This window comes from Podarcis pityusensis, assembly GCF_964106645.2.
Source record: "Podarcis pityusensis genome assembly, chromosome: 8".
Classification (NCBI taxonomy): Eukaryota; Metazoa; Chordata; class Lepidosauria; order Squamata; family Lacertidae; genus Podarcis; species Podarcis pityusensis.
In genome coordinates this window covers 42,571,729-42,594,919 of record NC_138033.1, presented here as the reverse complement: position 1 = coordinate 42,594,919, position 23,191 = coordinate 42,571,729, and the positions used below count along the sequence as shown (strand labels likewise).

Below are 23,191 nucleotides of genomic sequence, written 5' to 3'. Positions count from 1 at the left end.
AGCTCACTGCCTCTGCTGTTGCATAACACAATATAATGGGTGGGGTATAAATAAATTATTATTATTATTATTATTATTATTATTATTATTATTACTATTATTATTATTACTATCATCCCCCATATTCCTGCTGGGAAAACTGAGGGTGAAATGGAGTGGTTCCCTAGGACCACCTGGTGGGTTCATGGCAGAGGTGAGGTTCAAACTAGGGGCTTCCTGATTTGCAGCTTTGGTTTGTAACTAACTAAATGCTACTTAGTGTTGGCTCATGGAAATTAATGAACTTAAACTATTGATGTCTGCTTTGATTATGACTAGCATTAGCTGCAACTCTCAGTCTCTCAGCCACTACATTACAGTCATTCTCCTCCAGCTACATCTCTCTTTATGGACTGTCAGATTAAGTAAAGCTTTAGATGCCTGATCTTTTCATAAACAACATTTCTCTGTGTTGCTGTCAACAGCTTATACTGTTGCCACTGTTGTTATTAAGGATTTTATTGTCAATTTTCTGTAATTTGTTGGAAAGTGTCTTGAGGGTCTGTTATGATGGCAAGGCAGGGTATTAGAATTTTGAATGAATAATGCAAGACATATCAGAAACTGTTTGCATGCTGTTCCTGGCTTACCTTCCACTTTCATGTAGGGCTTCCACTTATAGTACCATCCACGGAAAGGTTTGCTGTTATATTCAGCACACTGTTGGGCACGGAAATCAGGGCTACTAGACATGCATGGTTGAACATTGCAAAGTTGATAAATGCGACTTGAGCCCTGACAGAATTTGCCACCGTACTGAGGCCTATGGAGAAAGAAACACCTTTTTGCAAGACCAGACACAGAGCAGATGATCAACTTTTACATGCATATCATTACAGTGGTACCTTGGTTTGCATACGTATTGGTTTGCATACATTTTGGATTACAAACATGTCAAACCCGGAAGTGCGTGTCCCAGTTTGCAAGCTTTTTTTGGATTACAACCCATTTTGGGGGGATTACAAACAAATTTTTTTGGGAGGCCCCATTGGCGAAAGCACGCCTTGGGTTACAACCTGTTTTGGTTTACAAATGGACCTCCGGAACAGATTATGGTTGTAAACCAAGGTACCGCTGTATATCTACTTCAATTGTAAGCAACATCAAAGTAAAAATTCTAATCCAGGAAGATTTGTTTCAGATCCTGTGTTTTGCTTCATTAATCAAAACAATGAGGCTAGAACATGCCATCTGGTAAGAGCCAATATATGTTCAACAAAATGATTTGTTACCTGATAGGTCAATGCATCCTAAATAAAATCAAGAAACACCCTCTTGTTTTGGATCAACTTATCTTCCATGTCCAGGAGGTAAGAACATAAGAGAAGTCTGCTGGATCAGACCAATGGCCCATCTAGTCCAGCATCCTGTTCTCAAAGTGGCCAAAAGCATTTTCATCCCACTTATGGCTCCCAGCAACTCGTATTCAGAAGCAATCCCACCTCCAACTGTGAAGGCAGAGCATAGCCATCATGCCTAGTAGCCACGAATAGCCTAATAGTCATCAATAGCCCTCTCCTCCATGAATTTGTCTAATCCTATTTTAAAGCCATCGAGGTTGCTGGCCATCACTGCCTCCTATGGGTTCCATAGTTTAACTATGCACTCCATGAAAAAGTACTTCCTTTTCTCCCTTCAATGGATGTCAGCATGTGAACATAGTAAATTTCCTAATCCAGTCAATCACTGAACATTTATTTATTATTTTACATTTAAATAGCTTTGGGAAGAGGAGCAGTGGTAGAGGGGTATGAACTCCCTCCTATTTCTTTTATCTATGGTTTCAACCAGAATTTGTTTGCTGGTAGGGCAGCTGTCTTCGGACAAGCGCCGGCTCCCGGCCTCTTGAGCGAGATGAGCGCACAACCCCAGAGTCGGTCACGACTGGACCTGTTGGTCAGGGGTACCTTTATCTAGGGCAGAGTCACTATGCTAGCCTCCTGGCTTGTTGGACACCTTAGCTTTCTGAGGGAGTCAGGGACAAGTGTGTGGGGAGACCAGGATATGCAGCATGCAGCTGTATCTCGAGTGTAACTCAAACACATTACAGCTGTTGGGTGATTGTTACCAAGATCACAATACACAGGGAGGGATGATTTATACTTTCTCTCTTCAGGTGTAACACACATGCCTCTGAATATTACTGAAACGCACACACATGACTACAAGGCATTGCTGGAAAACTAAGACATTTTAAAATAATATAAAATATAAAATAAAATAAAATAACGGTTATTATGTAGCTGTAATTGGCCAGAAATAATTTGGCTCCACTGGTCACTGAACTTCTACACATCATGCAACTTTTCCTCGACTGACCTAAAGAAGGTTCTCCCACAGGTCTGATTACGCAATGCATTCATTGAGCAAGCAAGATCAATTTTGTTCCAGTTTTGGTTTTTTTGTCTTCAAATGTCATCAACCACCCAAGCATGTATTCTAAATACACACATGACATGTAGCCCTGGGCTAATCTTGGTTGACCTGATACAGGACCCCTTACATTATATTAAATTGCCCTGGTACATGACAAGGAGAAATGTTTCCAAATTAACCCACCATATTTACTCAACAGTGGTGCTCAAATCCCTGTATAGATAGTTACCACTGAATGTTAAGTCAGTTACATACAACAGAACAGAGGGCCTATTTTGAGGTATTAGAAATACATATCTTTTAATATCCTATTCAGTTGAATCCATCATGGGGGGAAATTGTTAACATATGTTGGACAGAAATCCAGGTGTGAGTGAGATATATATATATATATATATATATGTATGTATATCCTCTGCTCAGACTTAGCATTCTAATTCTTGTATTATTACAAAGCAAGCTGGAACATGTTTCCATGGTTTGTGTGCCTTGAAAGCTAGAATTCTGATTCAGAATACCGTATTTTTCGCCCTATAGGACGCACTTTTTCCCCTCCAAAATGAAGGGGAAATCTGGGTGCGTCCTATGGGGCAAATGCAGGCTTTTGCTGAAGCTTGGAGAGCAAGAGGGGTCAGTGTGCACCGACCCCTCTCGCTCTCCAGGCTTCAGGAAGACACCCGCAGCCTAGGCAGCCCTGCGGGAGTTCCTGCAGGGCTGTCTAGGCTGTGGATAGCAGCTTGCTTCCCGGAGCGCCGGGCACGCTGAAAGCAGAGCGCCCGGCTCTTCGGGAACATATCCGCAGCCTAGGCAGCCCTGCGGGAGTTCCCGCAGGGCTGTCTAGGCTGCGGATAGCAGCCTGCTGCCCGGCACGAGGGGCGCCCTGAAGCAGAGCACCCCTCGTGCCGGGCAGACATCCGCAGTGTGGGGAGCCCTGCAGGAGTTCCCCCCAGGGCTCCCCACGCTGCGGATAGCAGCCTGCCGCCCGGCGCGAGGGGCGCCCTGAAGCAGAGCGCCCCTCGCGCCGGGCAGACATCCGCAGCGTGGGGAGCCCTGCAGGAGTTCCCCGCAGGGCTCCCCACACTGCAGATAGCAGCCTGCCGCCTGGCGGGCAGGGCGTGCTGAAGCAGAGTGCCCTGCGCGCTGGGCAGACATCGGCCAGCCCCACAAGCTCGGGGGACAGCAGGGAGGCGCAGCGCCGCCATCCCGCTGTTCCTCGACCTGGTTCGGTTTCCCCGACCTGGTTTTGGGGGGGAAATAAATTTTCCTTTATTTCCCCCCCAAAAAAAACTAGGTGCGTCCTATGGGACGGAGCGTCCTATGGGACGAAAAATACGGTATTCTCTTGCAACCACTGGCAATTGATTAACATTGGATCTAATTTTTTATTAAATGTGAAGTTCTTGGTTCTGGCCTAAATTCTTGCAACCCCCGATCCCACCCCCCAAACAGCCTCTTTATGAATCTGAGACTGTGCAATAATAAGCATCTTCGTCTAGCAGATTGATCATGGTATATACTGCATATTCATGGTCCAGTGCCCACTTGATCAGATTCAAATAGGTCCTAGTAATCTTTATGCCGCAATAAATCTGTTAAAACTTTATGGTGCAATAAATTTGCAAACCTTTAAGATGCCACCAGACTGTCTGGCTTTTAGTACAACCTGCTCACATTCTGAAGTCAGAAACATTTATTTTTTGGAGTTTGGGTTAGGGTTAGGGTTAGGGTTAGAGTCAAGGGTGCTAACTTGAATAAAATATGGTGGAGGGGGCAGGTAAGCCCCCCACCTCACATAATCGAACACAAGATACAGCACATGCCTATCAACTTTTGGTGGCCCCTCAAATATTTTATTGGGTGGGTGAAGCGATCGTGGCCCTTAGGAGGTGGCTCCCATGGTTACACTATTGGACTAGTAACCAGGGACCCCTACTAAGCCATGCAGCTCATTGAGTGAACTTGGACCAGTCATGGTTGACATGTCTAACTATATCACAGTGTTGTTGTGAAAACAAAATGGGGAGAGGGGTGCCACTTTGATCTTCTCATTGGAAAGGCGGGATATAAATGTTAGAAATAATGTAAGTTGAATTAATAAACAAGATAGGAGCTTAGGCTGCAGTCCTACGTACATTTAGCTGGGAGCAAGCACAACTGAATTAAATGGGACTAAATTCTGTGTAGAATTTGTTAAATTCTGTGTATTTGTTAAAGTCCCATTTGAAGCCATCCTATACTTAGGATGGCTTCAAATGGGACTTTAACAACTAAAGAGGGGCACAGATCTGTCAGTGCCTCTTAGTTCCAAGAGGTGAATGGAGCTTCCTCCAGGTTCACAATCAGTAAATCTATGAATACCAGTTGATGGTGTGGGGAGGGAAAGAGACATTGGGGGGAGCCTATTGCTATTGTGTTGCATTGCTTGAGAACTTGCTAGAAGCTTTTGGCTGGAGTCTGTGTGAAACAAGATGCTAGACTAGATGGGCCTTCGGTTTCACCCGCTAGGCCCCTGCTTACATTCTTATGGTCTATTAAAGTCACACCTCTTCAAAGTAAGCATGGTCATGCCTGGACTATTAAAGCTCTATATTTTCTGTATAGTCAAAGGTTTATGGAATTCCATGCTTGCGCCATCCCTCCAGTATTAGACTAATTACTGTTTTTAGTTGTACACTCCAATTTCATTTGCAGCCCTCCTGATCACTCATCAAGCTACAGCATGCAGCAAATAAAAAGTACATATGTTGAAGCTATTTTGTTGCTTTGGTAGATTTTTTTTTTAAAGTACAAGCACATCTAAAATTGCATTCTAATATTTTTGTGAACAATACACTATTATGCAGCAGGTAAGACTCAATCCTACATATATGAGTTACTATGAACGTTTGTCTCCTGGGCTCTCTTCATGTTCTTTACAGCCAAGCTGTTAAATTATGTAATCTATTTCTTTCTCAGAGAAAAATATCTCGATTGTAAAATGTTATGATGTATGGGAAACAGATCCACGAATTTACACTACAGCAGCTTGTACAAACATAATGATTTTAGCAAATCTGCATAGTTCTGTTGTACTGTGGATGACCTCCAAAGGTGTTTGGTGCTGTAAGGTCGTATCTAATGCCATGAGATGTTCAGAATACCAGGGCCAATTTTCTTACAAGCTCAACACATTCCATTTATATTGTACAGTCTAATGATAAAATTGCTGATTATGCCAGGGGAAAAAAGCTAGAATCATAACTTTAAATGCAAAAGGTTATGAGAAATGGTAGGCTTAGACAACAGCCCCACAATAGGAGCCATGTGGTCACCATGTGGTAGGAATCAATGGAACTAGGATTGTCTGACTGTACATGCAATGAACTCCATAGTATGTACTAATTGGACAAAACAGAATAATGAGATTGATTGATTTATTTGGACTTTTCCATACCACCCTTCATCCGAGGATCATAGAGCAGTTTATAATATAGAAACACAAAAAGACATTACATAGTAACAAACCAAAACAATACCCCCTTCCTCTGCTTACAGTTTAAAAGCCCATAGATTCTTTAATTAGCCAAAGGCCTGAGAGAATAGGAATATTTTTGCCTGACACCTAAAGATAAGTAACAGAGGTGCCAGGTGAGCCTTCCACGAATGCTAATGAATCATTATGGCACAAAAAAAGATTAAAAGGTTCCTACCAAGTATATGGCAATATTAATTTTCTGCCACCACCATAACTCAATGGAGTGATGATTCTATCTCTCAGTGGCATTTGACTTCAAAAGCTTGATGCATTTTGTACTCATTTTATGATTAGGAGGTTGAGATTCAATGATTCAAGATAATACTGAAGTTTCATGTCCACAACAAATATTTCCACCATGAATTTGGCTTTTCACAATAATTCCATGGCAGGGGTCCACTGGTCATATAACATATCTATGTCTGATCTACATGTGGAGGGAGGAAACCAGATTGAGTCCAGTGTCCCTGTCCCCCAGACACCATGTTTTGATCGTCTCTGTATGCTCAGAGATCCTGCAAAATGTTTGATCAGTGATCTTGCAGAATGCAGTGTTCTGAACATGTGGCATGTGCTAACGCAGGCTTCCTCAACCTCGGCCCTACAGATGTTTTTGGCCTACAACTCCCATGATCCCTAGCTAGCAGGAGCAGTGGTCAGGGATGATGGGAACTGTAGTCTCAAAATATCTGGAGGGCCGAGGTTGAGGAAGCCTGTGCTAACATATGTTCACACATTGCATTTAATGACTGTGTAATCTGTGTACTTGTGTACACAAATAGTTGAGCTATATACATGTAACATTCAATGAGTGCACTATGTTCATGTGTAGCTGTACAAATCAATGTGAGTACACTCTTTCACACAGCATTACATACAGCTTGTACCTGTATAAGTATAATGCCTGAACAAGCTTACAATATGCAGAGATCAACAATGGGACAGCAGGGGTGATCTTCCTTCTCTCTAGGCTCCACTTGCGCATTGTAGGGGATATGTTGTGAGAACTGCCCTACAATCCTAGAGCTAAAGCTAAGCAGATCTTAGCTTTATATAATCCTCTATATTGCCTGGCTGCAAGCCTAATTTGAAGAGAGAGCTGAATATGTGTAACATGCAAACAAATAACTAACTAGCCAAAATTAGAGTTGTCTGGACATGCCATAATCCTGATAGGGTTTAAGATCTACTTCTTTCAGCTCTAGGTGAATTATCACTAGAAAGAGGGATCAACCAACATCAGACATTGGAGCAGGTGCTCATACCAGAACCCTCATAATCCATAAATGAAATGCAATCTACTGCAATCCTCTCCATACATAGCTGACGCAGCATGAGAAACAGCATTCAGCTCTGAATGAAATATGTCACACACTCAGTTTAGTTGAGACTCCACAGTTAAGAGATACCTTCTTCAGAATTATCTTGTGAGGCTGTGTCATTTTTTTAAAAAATGAATCACTTGACATTATTCTTTTGCTAAGGAATTGATGTGAAGGAATCTGTGGTCCTCCAGATGTCAGGTGTTATAAATGTGCACCACCCCCTTCACCCCAATTTCCCATGTTTACTGGAAAGGTCTGATGGGGGAATTCTATGTTTTCAACCTAATACCTTTGGGGAAGGCCATAGCTCAGTGGTAAATCTACGGAAGGACCACTCTCTGAAACTGTGGAGAGCCACTGCCAGTCAGTATGGGAATACTGAACTAGAAAGACAAACAGTCTGGGCTTCGTATAAATCAGTTTCCTATGTTCCTGAGCCTCCCATGATTGGTGAGACCCTACCCTTCCCTATGCTCTTTAAACATTTGAACATTCAAAACATTCAAATTTGGTTGAATCCAGCCCATAAACATTATAAAGGGGTGTGTGGGTGTGCGTATGTAAACTGAACACAAATATTTACTTTGCCACCTTTCTGGTTAGGATACAAATAATGATAAAAAATAATACCTTTTCATATCAATGTCTTACTTTGGATTATTGCAGTGTCTCTCTTGGTACGTGACTCCACCCCCACAGGTCCGAGAGCAAGTGGACCACTCAGACCACATAGACCACTGGCCATTAACAGGCTTGGGACCATGGTCTCCATATTGTACACATTGACCTCTTCGACACCACTGTAGGAGATAATGTAGAAAACCAATGCTTTGTCAGTATCTACCAGAATGGCTGGGTAAGGTTGGAAAAAGAACCAGTTATAATCAGTTATGAATCACTAGAGTGGAAAGGAAGCTAAGGCAAAGAGTAGGTGGCAAGAAAATGGGGGAACTGGAATTAGTGGCAGAGATCTGAGTGAATGCACCTCCTCTCCCTTCCCAACCATTGTCCCTGTCCTACCTTTAAAGTCAAAACAGTCCCATGTGAGCTATAACCAATGGAGGTTGGTACCTTTGGGACAGGAGTCGGCAACGTGTGGTCCATGAGCCAGATGTGGCCCATGAAGACCATTTTACCAGCCCACGAGCTGCGACCGGACCAAGCCGCCAGCTCGGTGGGTTCCATGCGTGCTACGCTAAACCGGCACAGTGTGGTGCAGGGACTCACCAGGCTGCACGGGAAATAGCGTTTGCGCACGTGCAGATACCGGAAATCACATCTGCGCATGTCCAGATGCTGAAAATAGCTTCTGTGCAGGCACAATTTTTGGCATCTGGGCATGTGCAGAAGTAATTTTTGGAGCCGCGGGCATGCGCAGAAGCGATTTCTGGTGTCGCGCTGGTAAACCTTGCCAACCCCTGCTTTGGGAGAATGAGGCATTGTAAACTGGCCTGTGATCCTCAGGTGAAGGGCAATATAGAAATTTAAAATAATTGCTCCATCAGCCTCAGTCTGTCCTCAGCCGGCCCTCACCTGCTTCCTTTCTTACAACCAGTCCAGGAGGTGTTTCTGGCAGTCAACTTCCTCCTCCTTAATCTCAGTGTTGCCTGTTGTAGAACTCAGGAAGGGGAAGGATAGGAACGAAGCTAGAATTAGTTGACTCTGCCTGTCATTGGCTCTGGCTCCACCTACCATTTGGGCTCCCAGCTTTCTGCCCTACCAGTGGCAATGGGTACCAGCCGTCACTGGGTATAATAATACATTAGGGTGGGCACACACATACAATTCAATGTGCCTAGATGCAGAATGTGTGTGCCATTCCTAGATCTCATCTGGGATGTTTATAACACTGTTGAGGACAATACACAGTGGATTTTATGTGCATATGCCTTTTCAGAACATAGGAAGCTGCCTCGTGCTAAATTGGTTGGTCAGCCTCAGTACTGTCTATATTGACTGGCATCGGATCTCCAGGGTTTCAGAGAAGGAGCTCCTCTGGCTCTGCTTGGAAATTCTTGGGTGGGACCTTCTGCATGCAAAGCAGGTTCTCTACCACTGAGCTTTGGCCCTTCCCCCACTTTTGCAGCCTTAGTAACTTACCATGCCTATCCCACAGGGTGTTCCTTCTGCAGCTGGCATAAACTTTGTCTCACATCGATGGCCTACTTTATGGCACCACAGTGATTTACAGATATCCTGAAATTTATAAGAAGGAGAAGAGACTCCCATTAATCTCAGTCTTTCCTGACTGGAAAAATCCAACTTGTCTATTCTGATGTGAATGAGAGGCCTGAGATTTATATAGGTGCTTGTGTACTGTTTTGTTACTACAGTTTCATTTCATTTTTCTCCATTCAATGTTAATGACAGATAAAAAAAAAAACAAAGAAACAAAAACCCAATAAAATCAACAAAATCAAATCTTTGAGAAATCTAGAATATTCACACATACATGCAGATGACTCTTACCCCCCACCCACAACGCATCATCGTTTGTGTCCATTTTCTTTGAACTGTCTGCTTTGAAATGCATTGTAATTGTCACAGGTTCTTTCTGTAGTCTTAGATCTTTGATAACTCATTTAGTCAACTTCAAGTCTTCCCATGCTGCTGCTGTCACTAAGGATATGTGAACCAACCTGTATTGTATACGAACTTACTTTCCCAACTTTTCCTCCTCTACAGTAGTGCCATCAAGGTATGATTTGGGGGCAGAAGGCCTTGAGGAAAGAGCACTCACTCTGCTACTGGGGTATAAGAATGGGACCAAGGAGCCCTTCATCTGGAAAGCTCTAGTCTGGAAAGCTCCAGTGGTGCTCTCGTGCTTAGGTCTTCTTTTTGTGCTTCCTATACACATCTTGTTGACCACTATGAGAACAGAATGCTGGACTGGATGGGCCATTGGTCTGATCTAACAGGCTTATTCTTATGCTCTCCTGAAAAGCTTTCCCCAACTTGTGCACCAGTCTGATCCAAATGCATGCTTGACTCATATTATTATTGTTCTGCTGCTTCTCTTTCATCAACATTACTATCCAACTGGTTTCCTAAACAAATCCCCTCATGGCTCTTTTGGATTCCATACCCTGTCCTTTGCCCACCCTGCCTCTTAACAATTCAAGCTGCAGCAAAGGCTTCTGCTTCTCCCTCCTTGAAATTAACAAGATCCACCCCTTCCTCCCCATTATAGCTGCCAAAACTCTGTCCCCTACATCTTGTTGTGGCTTGCCTCAAATACTGCATGCTCCTCTTCCCTAGCTCTCTTTTATCACTCCATTTCCTCCACTCTGTCTAAAAGCATGAAACTGTACGCCTCTCCCCACCCCCTGGCATCCTGCGTTCTCTTCCTCTCCTTTCATAGATGCATTTACTCTTTCATATCAGTCTTTGACTTTGCCTAGTATGCTCTTATTGCCTTCCTTTTCCCACCTCCTGCTGGTCACCTCTCAGTGCCTGTGTCAGCTGTTAGATTTGATTTGATTCTATTCATTTAGGAATCAATTGAGACCAAGGTTTTAAATCTCTAACAACCAGTGTTAGCATAGGAAAACCAGCAATATCGTGTTACTGCCAATAATTAATTTGTGAATTGTCACAATGCTATCTTATATGCGTATAAACTTTGCTTACAGGTGTCACAAGCGGTACTTGATGACTGTACTTGAGGCTCTAGAATCTTGAGGCTCTAGAATCTGCCTCAACAAGAATTGCTCAGCAGATGTTGCTTGTTTCAAGCATGTTTTCCAAGCAGTAACTTGAAATCGTGGAATGGGTATTAAGTTCAGAATCCAGAGGTATATTTTTGAAATTCTTTCAAGGGAAAACTAAATATGGATTTACAGAAAATTAAACTGGAACTAAAGAGATGTTGGAATCCTGGTGCAATAAGAGGCTGCAACTGTTCCCCTCTGCTCATAACTAGTTTTTAACTCTTTTTTTCCTAAACCCAAGTATATGTATAAGATTAATCAATTTAATGAAGTTGTGCTTAATTAAAGGTTTTTGCATCTTATTGACTGCTTTATTAATTAAGTGAGAACTCAAACCTAAGCATGGGAGTAGCATAGTGGCTAAAAAACTGAGTTGTGAATCAGGAATTTCCTGATTCAAATTCCATCTCTGCCATGAAATCACTAGGTGGCCTCGAGACAAAGCCCCTCTCTCTCACACCCTCAGTCCCCGATCTCTGATATAGGGTTCTTGCAAGAATTAGAACATATGAGCTTTGATGGATCAGGCCAATGACCCATCTAGTCCAGCATCCTGTTCTCAAAGCAGCTGACCATGCCTATGAGAAGCCCAAAAGCTGGAGCTGAGCTCGACCAAGCTCTGCCAGAAACTGGGACAGTGGTACCTCAGGTTACAAATGCTTCAGGTTACAAACACTTCGGGTTACAAACTCTGCTAACCTGGAAGTAGTACCTCAGGTTGAGAACTTTGCCCCAGGATGAGAACAGAAATTGTGCGCCAGTGACATGGCGGCAGCGGGATGCCCCATTAGCTAAAGTGGTGAGAACAGTTTCTGGTTAAGAATGGACCTCCAGAGCAAATTAAGTTCATAACGCAAGGTACCACTGTATTCAGAAGCATAGTGCCTACAACAATGGAGCTTGAATATAACCATTGTGGCTAGGAGCCCCAATAGCCTTATCTTCCACAAATTTGTCTAATCCTCTTTTAAAACCATCCTAGTAGGTGGCTACCTCTTGCAGGAGTGAATGCCATAGTTTATGCACTGCATGGAAAAGTACTTTCTTTTGTCATCTAGCTATTGCATGGGAAGAGCTTTCTAGACTTGAAAGTGCTTTACAAATGTAATTATTATCACTTCTAGTAGCAATAGTAGCATTACTACAACAGGTAATGCCATTTTAGACCTGGATTGCGCTATGCAGTTTGCAAGCATATCTGTAACATCCCTTTCACTGCTACAACTATGCACTGCTTAAAAAACTGATCGGCCTAGTTTCATCTTAGGCAAGAAATCACACTAAAATATTCTTAAAAACACAGTGAAGCTTGGGCATCCCCTTGTGCCTCTATCCACCCCCCACCCCCCGTGCATTGCAATTAGATTCTGCATCCTGTAAGCACAATCTCTCCCTGCAGCTATGCTGGACCACCTTGACTTCCATCCAAGCCAACACCTTCAAAGCAAGCAATGGCTTTGCCAAATTATTTAAGATTTAGAAACAGTGCAGACCCTGGAGCTCATTGGAACCCCTCCACTCATTCATAATCTTCCCATTTATAATTCATTGCTATTCCTCAGTGCAAGTTCTAACGTCTGTCTGGAAGATGCGAATCTCGTACCTTTACAAAACTCAGATTGCAGAGTTTTGCTTTTGCTCCAAATTGCCATTTGCACTGGGTGTCAGCATCATAGATCTGTCCTGGGAGCTTATCGGGGTATTTGTATTGTCCAGCTTGTTTGGGTTCATCTATCAGGCAAGCTGCTTGAGCAGTACTGAAGGGAAGGAAGGGAAGCATCTGGTAAGAATACATTTGCTTAGGGTCTTTTTATCACATGTGGTGGTCTAAGCGGTTTACAAGAATTAAAAAAAACATTAAAATATGGAGATCCATCATTAAAATTCACAAAATGACAGTCCCACTAAAACATTAAAATAGAAATATTTGCAATTAAATATACAATAAAGCAATCCAATTAAAACAACACAGTAATTGAAATGGGAGACTTAGATAAGGAGATCAAGGGACTTAATTATTTCTAGCTCAAATCACGTCCACATGTTTTCACCCATAATTCTATTCTGGTCTGTTTCTGTATTAGTCTGGTTTTATTATTTTTTATTTACGTCTCTAAGAATATGTATCTAAATATTACTTTATTTTTCCATATAATTTTGATTGAAGTTTTAAAATTATAAGAAAAGGGGGGATACAGAAATTAAAAGAAGAAAGAAAAGAGAGAGGGGATACTGTGTAGGGAGGGCAGTAAATTGCATCATGAGTACAGCAATATATTGTTGAGTTTTAACAAATACTTTCACATATGGGCGGGCAGTATATACCAAAATGTACTCCAACAGACTTGCAAGTCCCACTTACTTTTAAACATTTCATTATTCCTGTCTAAATAAGTTTCCGTGTTATTTTATTTTATTTTATTTTAATAATTTAATTTAATGCCTTTTACTTGCTTGGCTGAACAGCATGTGAGTTTATGAAGAAACTAGCTAACTGTACAAAACTGGCCCCACCCACCACTGGCATGTAGCCAGGATTTTTGTTAGGCTGAAGGCTTTTCTTAGGGGGGGCAGGCTTTTGTTGGGGGACAGAACCTCAGATTTGTATTGATTTTTATTGTTTTATTGATTGGGGGACAGCTGCTCCCTCCCCCCCGGGCTATGCCCATGTCAGTAAGGAATAGGACCAACTGCGACATTCAGCTAGTAGGTGTGACCCCACTATCCTGCTCAATGTGATGCTAATCACTTGATTCACTATGCTCCAGTAGGGTTTTACTTTTCAAGGCTATCTTCCTCAGGATCAGAAAACATAAAGATGCCCTTCCAAGCTGAAGCCTACCTGAGAAATTTGTTGAGATACTGCCGGCTGCATACTGACCACGAAAACACTCCATTGTTTCCCGTGAGGGTGGGAGACATAATGTTACCTTCAGCTTTTCTGCAAGGATTCCCTTCTCCATCATGAATCATGCCAAAACTAGAAAGTTCCAAGATAAAACAAAAACAAAAGCAGAGGCCTTCACAATGTGTAAGGACAAATGATATGGCAATGTTGTGGCAATGCAAATTATTAGACTACATCATGAGTGCTCCACATGGGTAAGCACTTGGAAATGACAATTGATACAGAATGCAATTGGTTTGGTTGGTTGGTTGGTTGGTTGTTTGGTTGATAAGTTGGAATGTGTGCAGAGGAGGATGACCAAAATGATAAAGGGCCTGTAAACCTTAGATTGTAGATGTGTCAATCATCATTTCACAAAGGGCCAAACTAGGTATGAAACCAAAAGTAGAACAGGTTGGTTCCAAAGGGTCAATGGAAGCAGGAGTCTTCATCTGATGGAATGACTCTATCTGATGGAAAGTCTCCTTCTATGAGGGGAGAAGACTCCATATGTCAGAGAAAGGGAGCCTTTGGATTCAATCCCGTATCTTTAAACACAAAACCAGCCCATGTATGCAAAACGGGGAAATGGGATCTGATTTAAAAAGCAAAAGTGGTGTTTGAATCAAGCACCAGTTGTATCTTTTTATGTGACTTTATGTTCAAGTTGTGGAAGTTTAACTGTCAGGTCTAGTTTCCTCCAGATTTCCAGCTTTAAAGCCTCTGGCTTTTGTAATTAAACTTGAGCTAAGCTGTGGTATCCTTCATTTTGTAGGGAAGGAAGTTCCATCAAACTTTAAACGATTTATTTGACAAAAAATCCTATAATTGTTTGAAATGTTCCCTCCCATCTATAATTACTATCTGACTGCTAATAGGATCATTAGGCAACACTTCTAAGGATCATCTGCCTCTAGGCATCCGAAGGCCATTGCTGCCAATTTCCTATATTATACAGCTGAAAAGGCACACGCTTGGACAAATGACAATGGAAGAAATTTCTAGCAGTTATTGCCAAATGAAAGAATTGCAGTCTTTCCAAGATACTTTTTTTGGAAGGCATTTCATAAATCCTTCCTGTCCGGATATCAGCATTCATATGCCAAGCTGGAAAAGGAAGGTTATAATAGGAAGAAGAAGAAGAAGAAGAAGAAGAAGAAGAAGAAGAAGAAACAACTCCTAAAGGGAATGACAAATGATCTATATTACTTAAAGATAAATAGAAGAAGAATGTAAGATGCAAAAATGTGTGCTTATTACCCAGCTTTATCTACTTATTTTCTCTGGGCACAATCAATCAGTTGTAGTAGGTGTCCTCTTGCACTGCTCCTATTTAATTGCTATAGGGCTTCTACAAGAGAGCATCACAGCAGCATTCTCTTAAGGAGTTAATTCCAATACAGCAGAAGCCAGGAACCTCAGGAGAAATTATAGCATTCCCTCTTTGTCTGGCTCCTAGGACTCTCCCCAGGCCCCTCCCCTGCCTGTCTCTTTCTCTCTTCCCAGGTCATACCCCTCACCAACACTTTCTGTACTCTGCTTGAGTGCTTTTGCTTGGTAGGAATATGTCCTTAAACTGTTTGCATGGTGGATGGGCATGGAAGCCTCTGACTTTTGCATGTCTGATATGTACAAAGGAAGAGATGAAGTTTACTGGTAGTGCATCTGCCTTGCATGCAGAAAATCCCCAGCACCTCCAGACAGGTCTGGAAAGGGCCCCTGTCTGAAACTGTGGAGTGCCACTGCCAGTCAAGGTTGACAATACTTGGCTAAAGAGACCAATGGTGTGACTCAGTATAAGCTTCTGTGTTCCTATCTGTTGCTCTACTTGCTTTTGCTTCTGGCTCCACCCACATTTCCCTCTATGCCCCCACAAAGTCAATGGGCAAAGTTGAAGCCCTTTGTTGCAGGCACCCACAATCTTCAGTGTGAGATGGCACCTATGTTGGTGAGAAAGGAGATTTCGTGACGGATGGAAAGACAAGCCAATCTGTGCTATGTGTTGTACTGCTCTGAGAAGAGGTGTAACAGTTCTTCATGACTGACGCAATGTCCAGCCAATCAGTTATGAGCAAAACAGACTTTTCCAACAGGGGAACCTGATCCTAGGAAGAAGGTTATGAACCACTAACAATGTGCTTCCTTCTCAATCCCACCAGCACAATTATGTACATCTATACATAGCCTGAAAGATATAGTTCTGAATTCCATCAGATATTTGTTCCTGTTTTCCCCCAGTGAAATCCCTGACAAAGTTACCACTAGGTTTAGGATTAGCCTTTAATTCCTCATTTCCTTTCAGATGGACCTGCAAAAGGACCACTCATATAGCCATGAGGTCACAGTCAATGCTCTACAGTATATTTACACAATGAGAACTGAATAGCTCCAAGCAGTCATGCAGAATCAGAGATCCATGTAGCAAGTGAATGGGATGACAGCAGCATGCCCATTGACAAAAGGGGACAAGCTGAATGGAACTGTCAAGCCAACAATGAGGAGCTTCTGTGCAGGATGTGTTTTCATACAGATTCCTGAACAAAAGAAATTCTGGATTTAATTCTGCCTCCGTGCTCAAAGCCACGGTTAGCCTGCAACTGATACCTTGGGAACGCAATGTCATAGCAAACATTCACATATATATATATATATATATATATATATATATATATATATGTGCAACATTCATCAATCCCTCATCTCAAAAGTTCAGGTAGCAAATAGTTGATTTTAAAGATCAAATGTAAGATAGTTGATTAAAATGCAAATGTAACTAAATCATCCAAAACCTCAGATCCTGAACCCTCCAGCGGGTTTAGGCTAGGGATGGGGAAGAAATTTAATTCACTTCACTTTTAAAGGTGAATTTCTCAAAGCTGAAACAGTGTGAGAACTGAAACACAGATATCCTTTGAAATTCACAATTCTCTAAATTTTGTGATGCAGTTCTCTAAACGCCAAATAATGTACAAAAAATGCATATCTTAGGCAAAAATATGCATTAAAACTAACAAAAATAACATACAAAAATGCCTTATATTTGGAGATGTTTGCAAAAATGTGTGCATCAGTCAAAATCACATACAAAACTATTTCTTAAAATAAATTTACACTGAAATGCTGAAGAATTTTTAGCTTTTTTAAAAAATGCTAATTGCTCCCAGCTCTACCTTTGGAGTTGCCAGTTTAAATTCACGCCATGATGGGAAAGATCTTCCTCTACAGGGGCTTTCTGTAGGTCCCAGTCAGCTGATCAGCACAGATTGTAAATCCCACTAGGGATCAGCTGCAATATGAAATCTGCCCTAAATCTCTTTTGAAGTTTTCCCCAACACTCTAGAGCAGGTTTGGGGAGGGCATGGGATGTGCATAGTTGGATAAGAGGGGAGAAAGTCCCATTGTGGAACAGAAATCCTTTCACTGATGGTACTTAGCACTGCATTAGATAACAGTTGTAATGATGGAACACTGCTGGATCAGCAAGGTCATCATCTTCTATCAAACATAATAATAAAATATCAGCCAAAGCAGTGTGTGTGTGTGTCTTTAGTAATAATAATAACAGTCTTTTAGTAGCTTGTAGGGAGGGAAAGACTCACGAGGAATAGCTTACTTGTGTCCAGATTCATGGGCAATAGTAAATGCCAAACCAAGCCCCGTGTCCTCATTGATTGTACAACTGCGGTATTTACTGCACATTCCACTGATTGGAGCAAAACCTGCCAGGGAAAGGATGGTTGAATGGCATTATATCTTTATTCTGCCGCATAACATCACAGAGATTCAGAACATAGATTGTGTTAGGAAGATTTTGTGCTCATTTAAGCTTTGTCATGTAGAAGAATGCACAAGGCAAACTCACATGCACATGGCAATGCTGGGCCCGATCCAAGAAAAATGCATTCTGTCTGCAGCAGTTAGCCTACAAAACTAACACAGGCTCCTTTTCTCTGCTGACTCAACAACAGTCCCGTCAGTTAGGAAAGCTATTCTGGAAAAGGGCGCCAGCTCTTTCCTGAAGGTCAGCCAGAAAGAATGAGAGTGCCCTTGGCCAGAGATATTTTCAAAAATCTAAAGCAACCTGACTGCACTGAAGATTCCCCAGGCACAGTGCCCATCCTCCAGAAGACCCTTTCCTTCATTTCAATACCACTGAGTCCAAAATGCTGCAGATCAGATAATCCTGTAGAAAACTGTGAAAGACTGACATATAAACTTGCTACTTTCAAATTGACTCATTTGTGCTGGGCTGCCTTTGGGACTGGATTAACAATGAAGGTAAGTATGTTGTTGAGGGGTGGGCATTAAAATTGGGAAACTCATATGTGTTTTTTGGACAGCCTGGGCAATGTGCCTCCTTTGATTCCTTATAACATGACCAAAGCAAAGATCATACTCCAAGCTATTCCTCTCAAGTTTCTTTCATTGTTTTCAGTTTATTTTAAAAGCTTCTTGTTGTAATGATTCCTTAACTCTCTGGAACTCTCAATGCTTTTAAAACAGGCATAACTTTGCAGCTGGATTGCATCTACCACAACGTGAGATATGTTCATTTCTCAGCCATGATACCCTATAATATATCCTAACAAATGGTTTCCTGCCTTGGAAGCCACCCCTCCCAGACCATCCATCATGTCCATCAGCCCCATAGCTGGAAACATGTGGATGACACAACGTTGGGGGAGGCTGCCATAGAATATGCCCATACCTAAAGTGTCACATGGTTCATTCTTCCAGGAGCATATATCAAATCCAGTAAGCAAGATGGCGTGGTCATGACGCTTCCCATTCTTTCCAACCAGAGCTGATTGCCACTGGCAAAAGCTGTTTAATGACTGGTCTGCATGGTGGTTGATCATCAGTCCACCCTACAGACAAGAAAAAGAAATCTACTACTAGCAACTGAAAAAGGAAGAATGCTTCAAAGGCAATGAAAGTCTTATGAGGAAAGATCTACAGGGCCAGATCAAGGGAGCAAGGGCGTGTATGACCTGGGTGGCAGGCTAGGTGGGCAGCAAAATTCCCAGTTGGCCAGGAATGGAGGAAGAGACTTTTCCAAAGGGATTGGCTCCAAGGCCAGTGAGCTGCATCTCCTTCTCCTCTAAACCTGGAAACAGGGTGGGTGATTGCTGTTGTCACTCAGCAAATGTGAGGCAGGAGTGGTGGGGCTGAGCTGAGGGTGCATGCCAGAGAGAGATGCAATGAGATGGCAACAAGCCTGCCTTGTCACTGTGCCTGCTTTCCGGGCACACTGTAGCCTCAATCATTGATAGTACAAAAATGACACGTGTTCATATGTATGATTTACAACATCATGAGAATTCCCCTATGGAATCCCCTCTGCGGAACTGAGCTTGTATACAACCTCTCTGAGTCGGATGAAACATCACTTACGGGTTCCTGTTCCAGAAGAAGAAGGCTCACAACTACAATATTGATGTCACTTCCAATTGTGCCATCCTTAAAAAGACTTGATACCTATGTGAAGGTTAGCACAAACAAAAGAGAAAGGAAAATAACAAGCAGTAAGCAAAAGGAAAATAAGTTTTTAATCCATCCCTTCACAAGTACTATATTAAATGCAGATGTGCTGGGTGACATATTAATTTAGAAAGACATGGTCCTTCAGGAAATATTTCTACGCAGTTCACAACATGAAATTAATTGGATCATCAGTCTTAAACATTTTTGCAGACAAACATTAATGGCAGTGACAGCCCAATGTCTTCAATACAATAGCCTGATGATTCAGTGCCAAAATTTGAACTGGGGTTCTTCCAGGTTCACAGCCCAGTTGCTTACCAATGGTCACATCTGAACATTGAATGAGCCACAGCAAGCCCCAAGGTCATGTGCCCCCCTCTTTTCCCCCTCTTCTGGCACAGCCACATAAGGAGGCAAAAGGAAGCTTTCACTTCTGTTTTCTGTTAACCACACTTTAGTGTTGCATTCAACCCCTAAACAGTGACCACAGCTAACTATGGTTTGGCAAAACAAGCCAGCTTCATAACCCATCATTTGAAGTGAAAATTAACATTAAGCATATTGTGTCAATTTAATGACATCACAAGGTGCAGTTAAACACCACTGGGTAGTTCCTTATGGGAGAAGCTGTTCTATTCCATACCCAGGTGTCAGGGCTTTAAAGGTCAACACCAGAACCTTGAATTAGGTCTGGAAATGAATTAGAAGCAAGTGCAGGTGAAAAAGTACTGTTGTGACCCTGGTTAGAACTTCATAGGGCAAGAATTGTGCCTGGAAACAAACTATGAGCTAGTACAAAAAGCAAGTGTGGTATTCCTTCACATCCTTCCCCTCTGCCCTTAGCTTCAGATCCAACCATCTGTACCCTGTCCCTCATTAATGAAGGGTGACTGGACTGATTTCCAAAGAAGGAGGCATTCAGACTTCTGAGCAATGCTCTTGCTAGCATAAGCAAGGGGAGAGGTCAGAAGGGGAAGGAAGGAGCAAGTTCATAACCTTATTTCCTTCCTCACACTGGAGCAAGGCTTAATCACTCAAACAAGGCCTTGGGTTTGAGTCCATTGTGTTCTTTAATTTAAAATGACACAGCTTCTTGCAAGTACAAAAGCCATGCGTGGACCAGGCCAAGCACTGCTGTGAAAAAGGAAATGATTTAAGAAAGAAAAGCACATCTCCATACATATATTTCATTCTATCTTTGCTACACAAGACCATCAGGCAGCTTTGAACCAAAGCTCTGCCAAGGATTCTCTCATTTCCATCTGTGCTCTGGAAGTCATATAGTCAGCACAGCCAAACCAAAAAAATACTGGCAGGGTGGTGAGGGAATACTCCATTTGCTGAAAGTTTACCTTGTTTCAACGCCCTCCTTCTTGCTGCCACCCTCCATTATTGCCCCTCCCCCACAACTGTATCTATTCACTTGTGCACATTTATGTTGGTTTTTTTTAAAAAAAAAGAAAAAAGATAACATGCGTGCACACGTTTCCAACACAAAAATAGTTGTCCAAACTGGTTTACAATTAAAATTAGAATAATTGGGTTGTATTCAACATAGCACTAAGACGAACATTCTGTCAGCGCAAGGAATTCTCCTTGCACAACAGAATGTTCTCTCCCTCTAACACCACACAGCCCCTAAACTGCCAACTCAAAACTCAGACTCTCAGCTTGGGTGTAAACTTTATTCCAAAAAATAGGACAGGGTCCCAACAAAGGTTGAACTGAAGGTTACAGATTCCTAAGGCATGGTAGGACTCTACAATACACGGCAAGGCAAAAACAAAGAAATTGTTCCAACACTTGACACACACCCTGAGCTCCCCCTTTTAAGAGCAGGGAGACACAGTTATTTGTGTGGTCATTTCCCCCAGACCTGGGACTGGACAAGCAAGCAGCCATACCTGCAAGTAGACAAAGTTCACAAGGTCTCTTCAAGCCAGAGACCTTGTGAACTGGGGCACTGAGACAACTGGGGCACCTCACCATCAAAACTATCCTTAGGTGCCTCCCTTGAGAGGGATGGTCCCTTCCCACTAATGGGAGGCACCAAGGCCCTCTCCAACAGCAGTGATATTGTGTTCAGAGTATCTGATTACTTTGGTTCAGCTCCGAAGGCCTTCTAGCAGTTCCCTCATTGTGAAAAGTGAAGTTACAGGGCCTTCTCGGTAGTGGCAGCTGCACTGTGGAACGCCCTCCCATCAGATGTCAAGGAAATAAACAACTAAACAACTAAAAGGCCTTAGCCCAGTATAACTGGAGCATCTCCTCCCCCATCCTTCAGCCTGGACAGAGGTCCTCCTCCAAGGGTCTTCTGCTGGTTCCCTCACTGCAATAAGCAAAGTTACAGGGAACCAGGCAGAGAGCCTTCTCAGTAGTGGCAACTGTCCTGTGGAACACCCTTCCATCAGATGTGAAGGAAATAAACAACTATCTGACTTTTAGAAGACAACTATCTGACTTTTAGAAGACACCTGTATGAGAAAATTTTTAATGTCTAATGTTTTACTGTTTTTTATGTACTATAAGTGGCCCAGAGTGTCTGTGGAAACCCAGCCACATGGGTGGGGTATTATTATTATTATTATTATTATTATTATTATTATTATTATGGGTTGCTCTTCTGACTACCTGCTTGGCCCTTTCTCCCAGTCCAGGTCCCCACTTTGGCCCTCCCTGAGGTCAGATTCTTCTCCAGGTTCTTGATTACTATACTCCAATCCTCCAGCCCCTTCTTCCAAGCTGGGCACCTCCAAATCCCCAATCTCTACCTTGTCGTCTGACAACCCCTGTGTTCATAGGCTTCATGACATGAAGCAAATCTGGGGGTGGTGCAGGGTGCACAGAGGGTGAAAAATCCCACTGCTCTTGCTGAAATCTTGCTGAAATCTTGCATTAACAGGACAGGTTATTGGAATAGTGCCTACTGCAGGCAGCAGCATCTACTGTTCTTCCTTATCATCATCAGCACCACCACTGTTGGGGCCAGAGTGCTTAAGCAAGTTGCAACAATGAAGGGAATGAGCAGGTCAAGGAGACTCTTGGTACCAAGGTGTGGGTGCTCAATAGACACGCAAACATCCCAGCCCCTAACACTGGCCCCAGTATGTAAGGAGCTTGAGTAGATGCTTGTAGCATTGCCAGCTAATGACAATTTTCTAGGAAGCTCATCTCAAAATGTACATTGTGGTAAGTGGTTCCAGTAAGTGAGGTGGCAGAGGCTGGTAAGGAAGGCGCTGTCAAGCTTACCAGGCTTTGAGAAGGTGTTGCAAGGGTTCCGGGGTGCTGTCAGAACCCTCCTAGCTCCCTTCCCAGTAAACGAGAAAAACACACTGAGTGCGCAGATGGGGGGGGGGATAAAGAAATGGAGAGCAGAGAGCAGTAGGTTTCCCTGTCTCTCCATTTATTAATTTTACTTCCCCACCTGCCTAACTAAAGTAAGTGCAAGTTGAGGGCTTCTTGTACTGTAAAAAAGGATTCATCAGCTGCACTACCCTTTCTTACCATGTTCATGACTGTCAAGATGTACGTAGTCACATTCTCCTTGCTGTGCTTCTCCAGCATTTTCCTGTCTGCCACAACTAGAGTTTCAACATTCAAACTTCCACTCATCTGACTTTTAATGGGGGATCTTTTCAGCCTTGCCAAGCTCCGATATTCATCAGACAGGATGAATGTGTCCTCTGTGGGTGGTTTAGGTGTGTCTAAAAGGAAACAGAGCAGAGATTTGGAAATTGCTCAGAACTGACTTTTCTTTCTTTATGACCAGTTTAGCTCAGTCCTAAAGTGTTGAGGGACTAGAACCCTGAATGAATCTAGGATATTGTGATAGATGCCAAATGCTGATTAAAATGGG

At 42.6% G+C, this 23,191-nt stretch overlaps 1 protein-coding gene across 4 annotated transcripts in view; it reads right to left on the bottom strand.

Moving 5' to 3' along the window:
• The window catches only part of ADAMTS18 (ADAM metallopeptidase with thrombospondin type 1 motif 18), a 97,388-nt gene that overhangs the window by 32,226 nt on the left and 41,971 nt on the right, over positions 1 to 23,191 (bottom strand). For all 4 annotated transcript variants that reach the window (XM_081018458.1, XM_081018459.1, XM_081018460.1 and 1 more), the window contains 9 exons: positions 22,840 to 23,039; positions 19,246 to 19,329; positions 18,560 to 18,719; positions 17,465 to 17,570; positions 13,807 to 13,944; positions 12,568 to 12,721; positions 9,355 to 9,450; positions 7,906 to 8,054; positions 630 to 802 (listed from right to left, as the gene is read on the bottom strand). In XM_081018458.1, the coding sequence (XP_080874584.1) occupies positions 630 to 802; positions 7,906 to 8,054; positions 9,355 to 9,450; positions 12,568 to 12,721; positions 13,807 to 13,944; positions 17,465 to 17,570; positions 18,560 to 18,719; positions 19,246 to 19,329; positions 22,840 to 23,039 (1,260 nt within the window). The remainder of the gene's footprint in view (positions 1 to 629; positions 803 to 7,905; positions 8,055 to 9,354; positions 9,451 to 12,567; positions 12,722 to 13,806; positions 13,945 to 17,464; positions 17,571 to 18,559; positions 18,720 to 19,245; positions 19,330 to 22,839; positions 23,040 to 23,191) is intronic.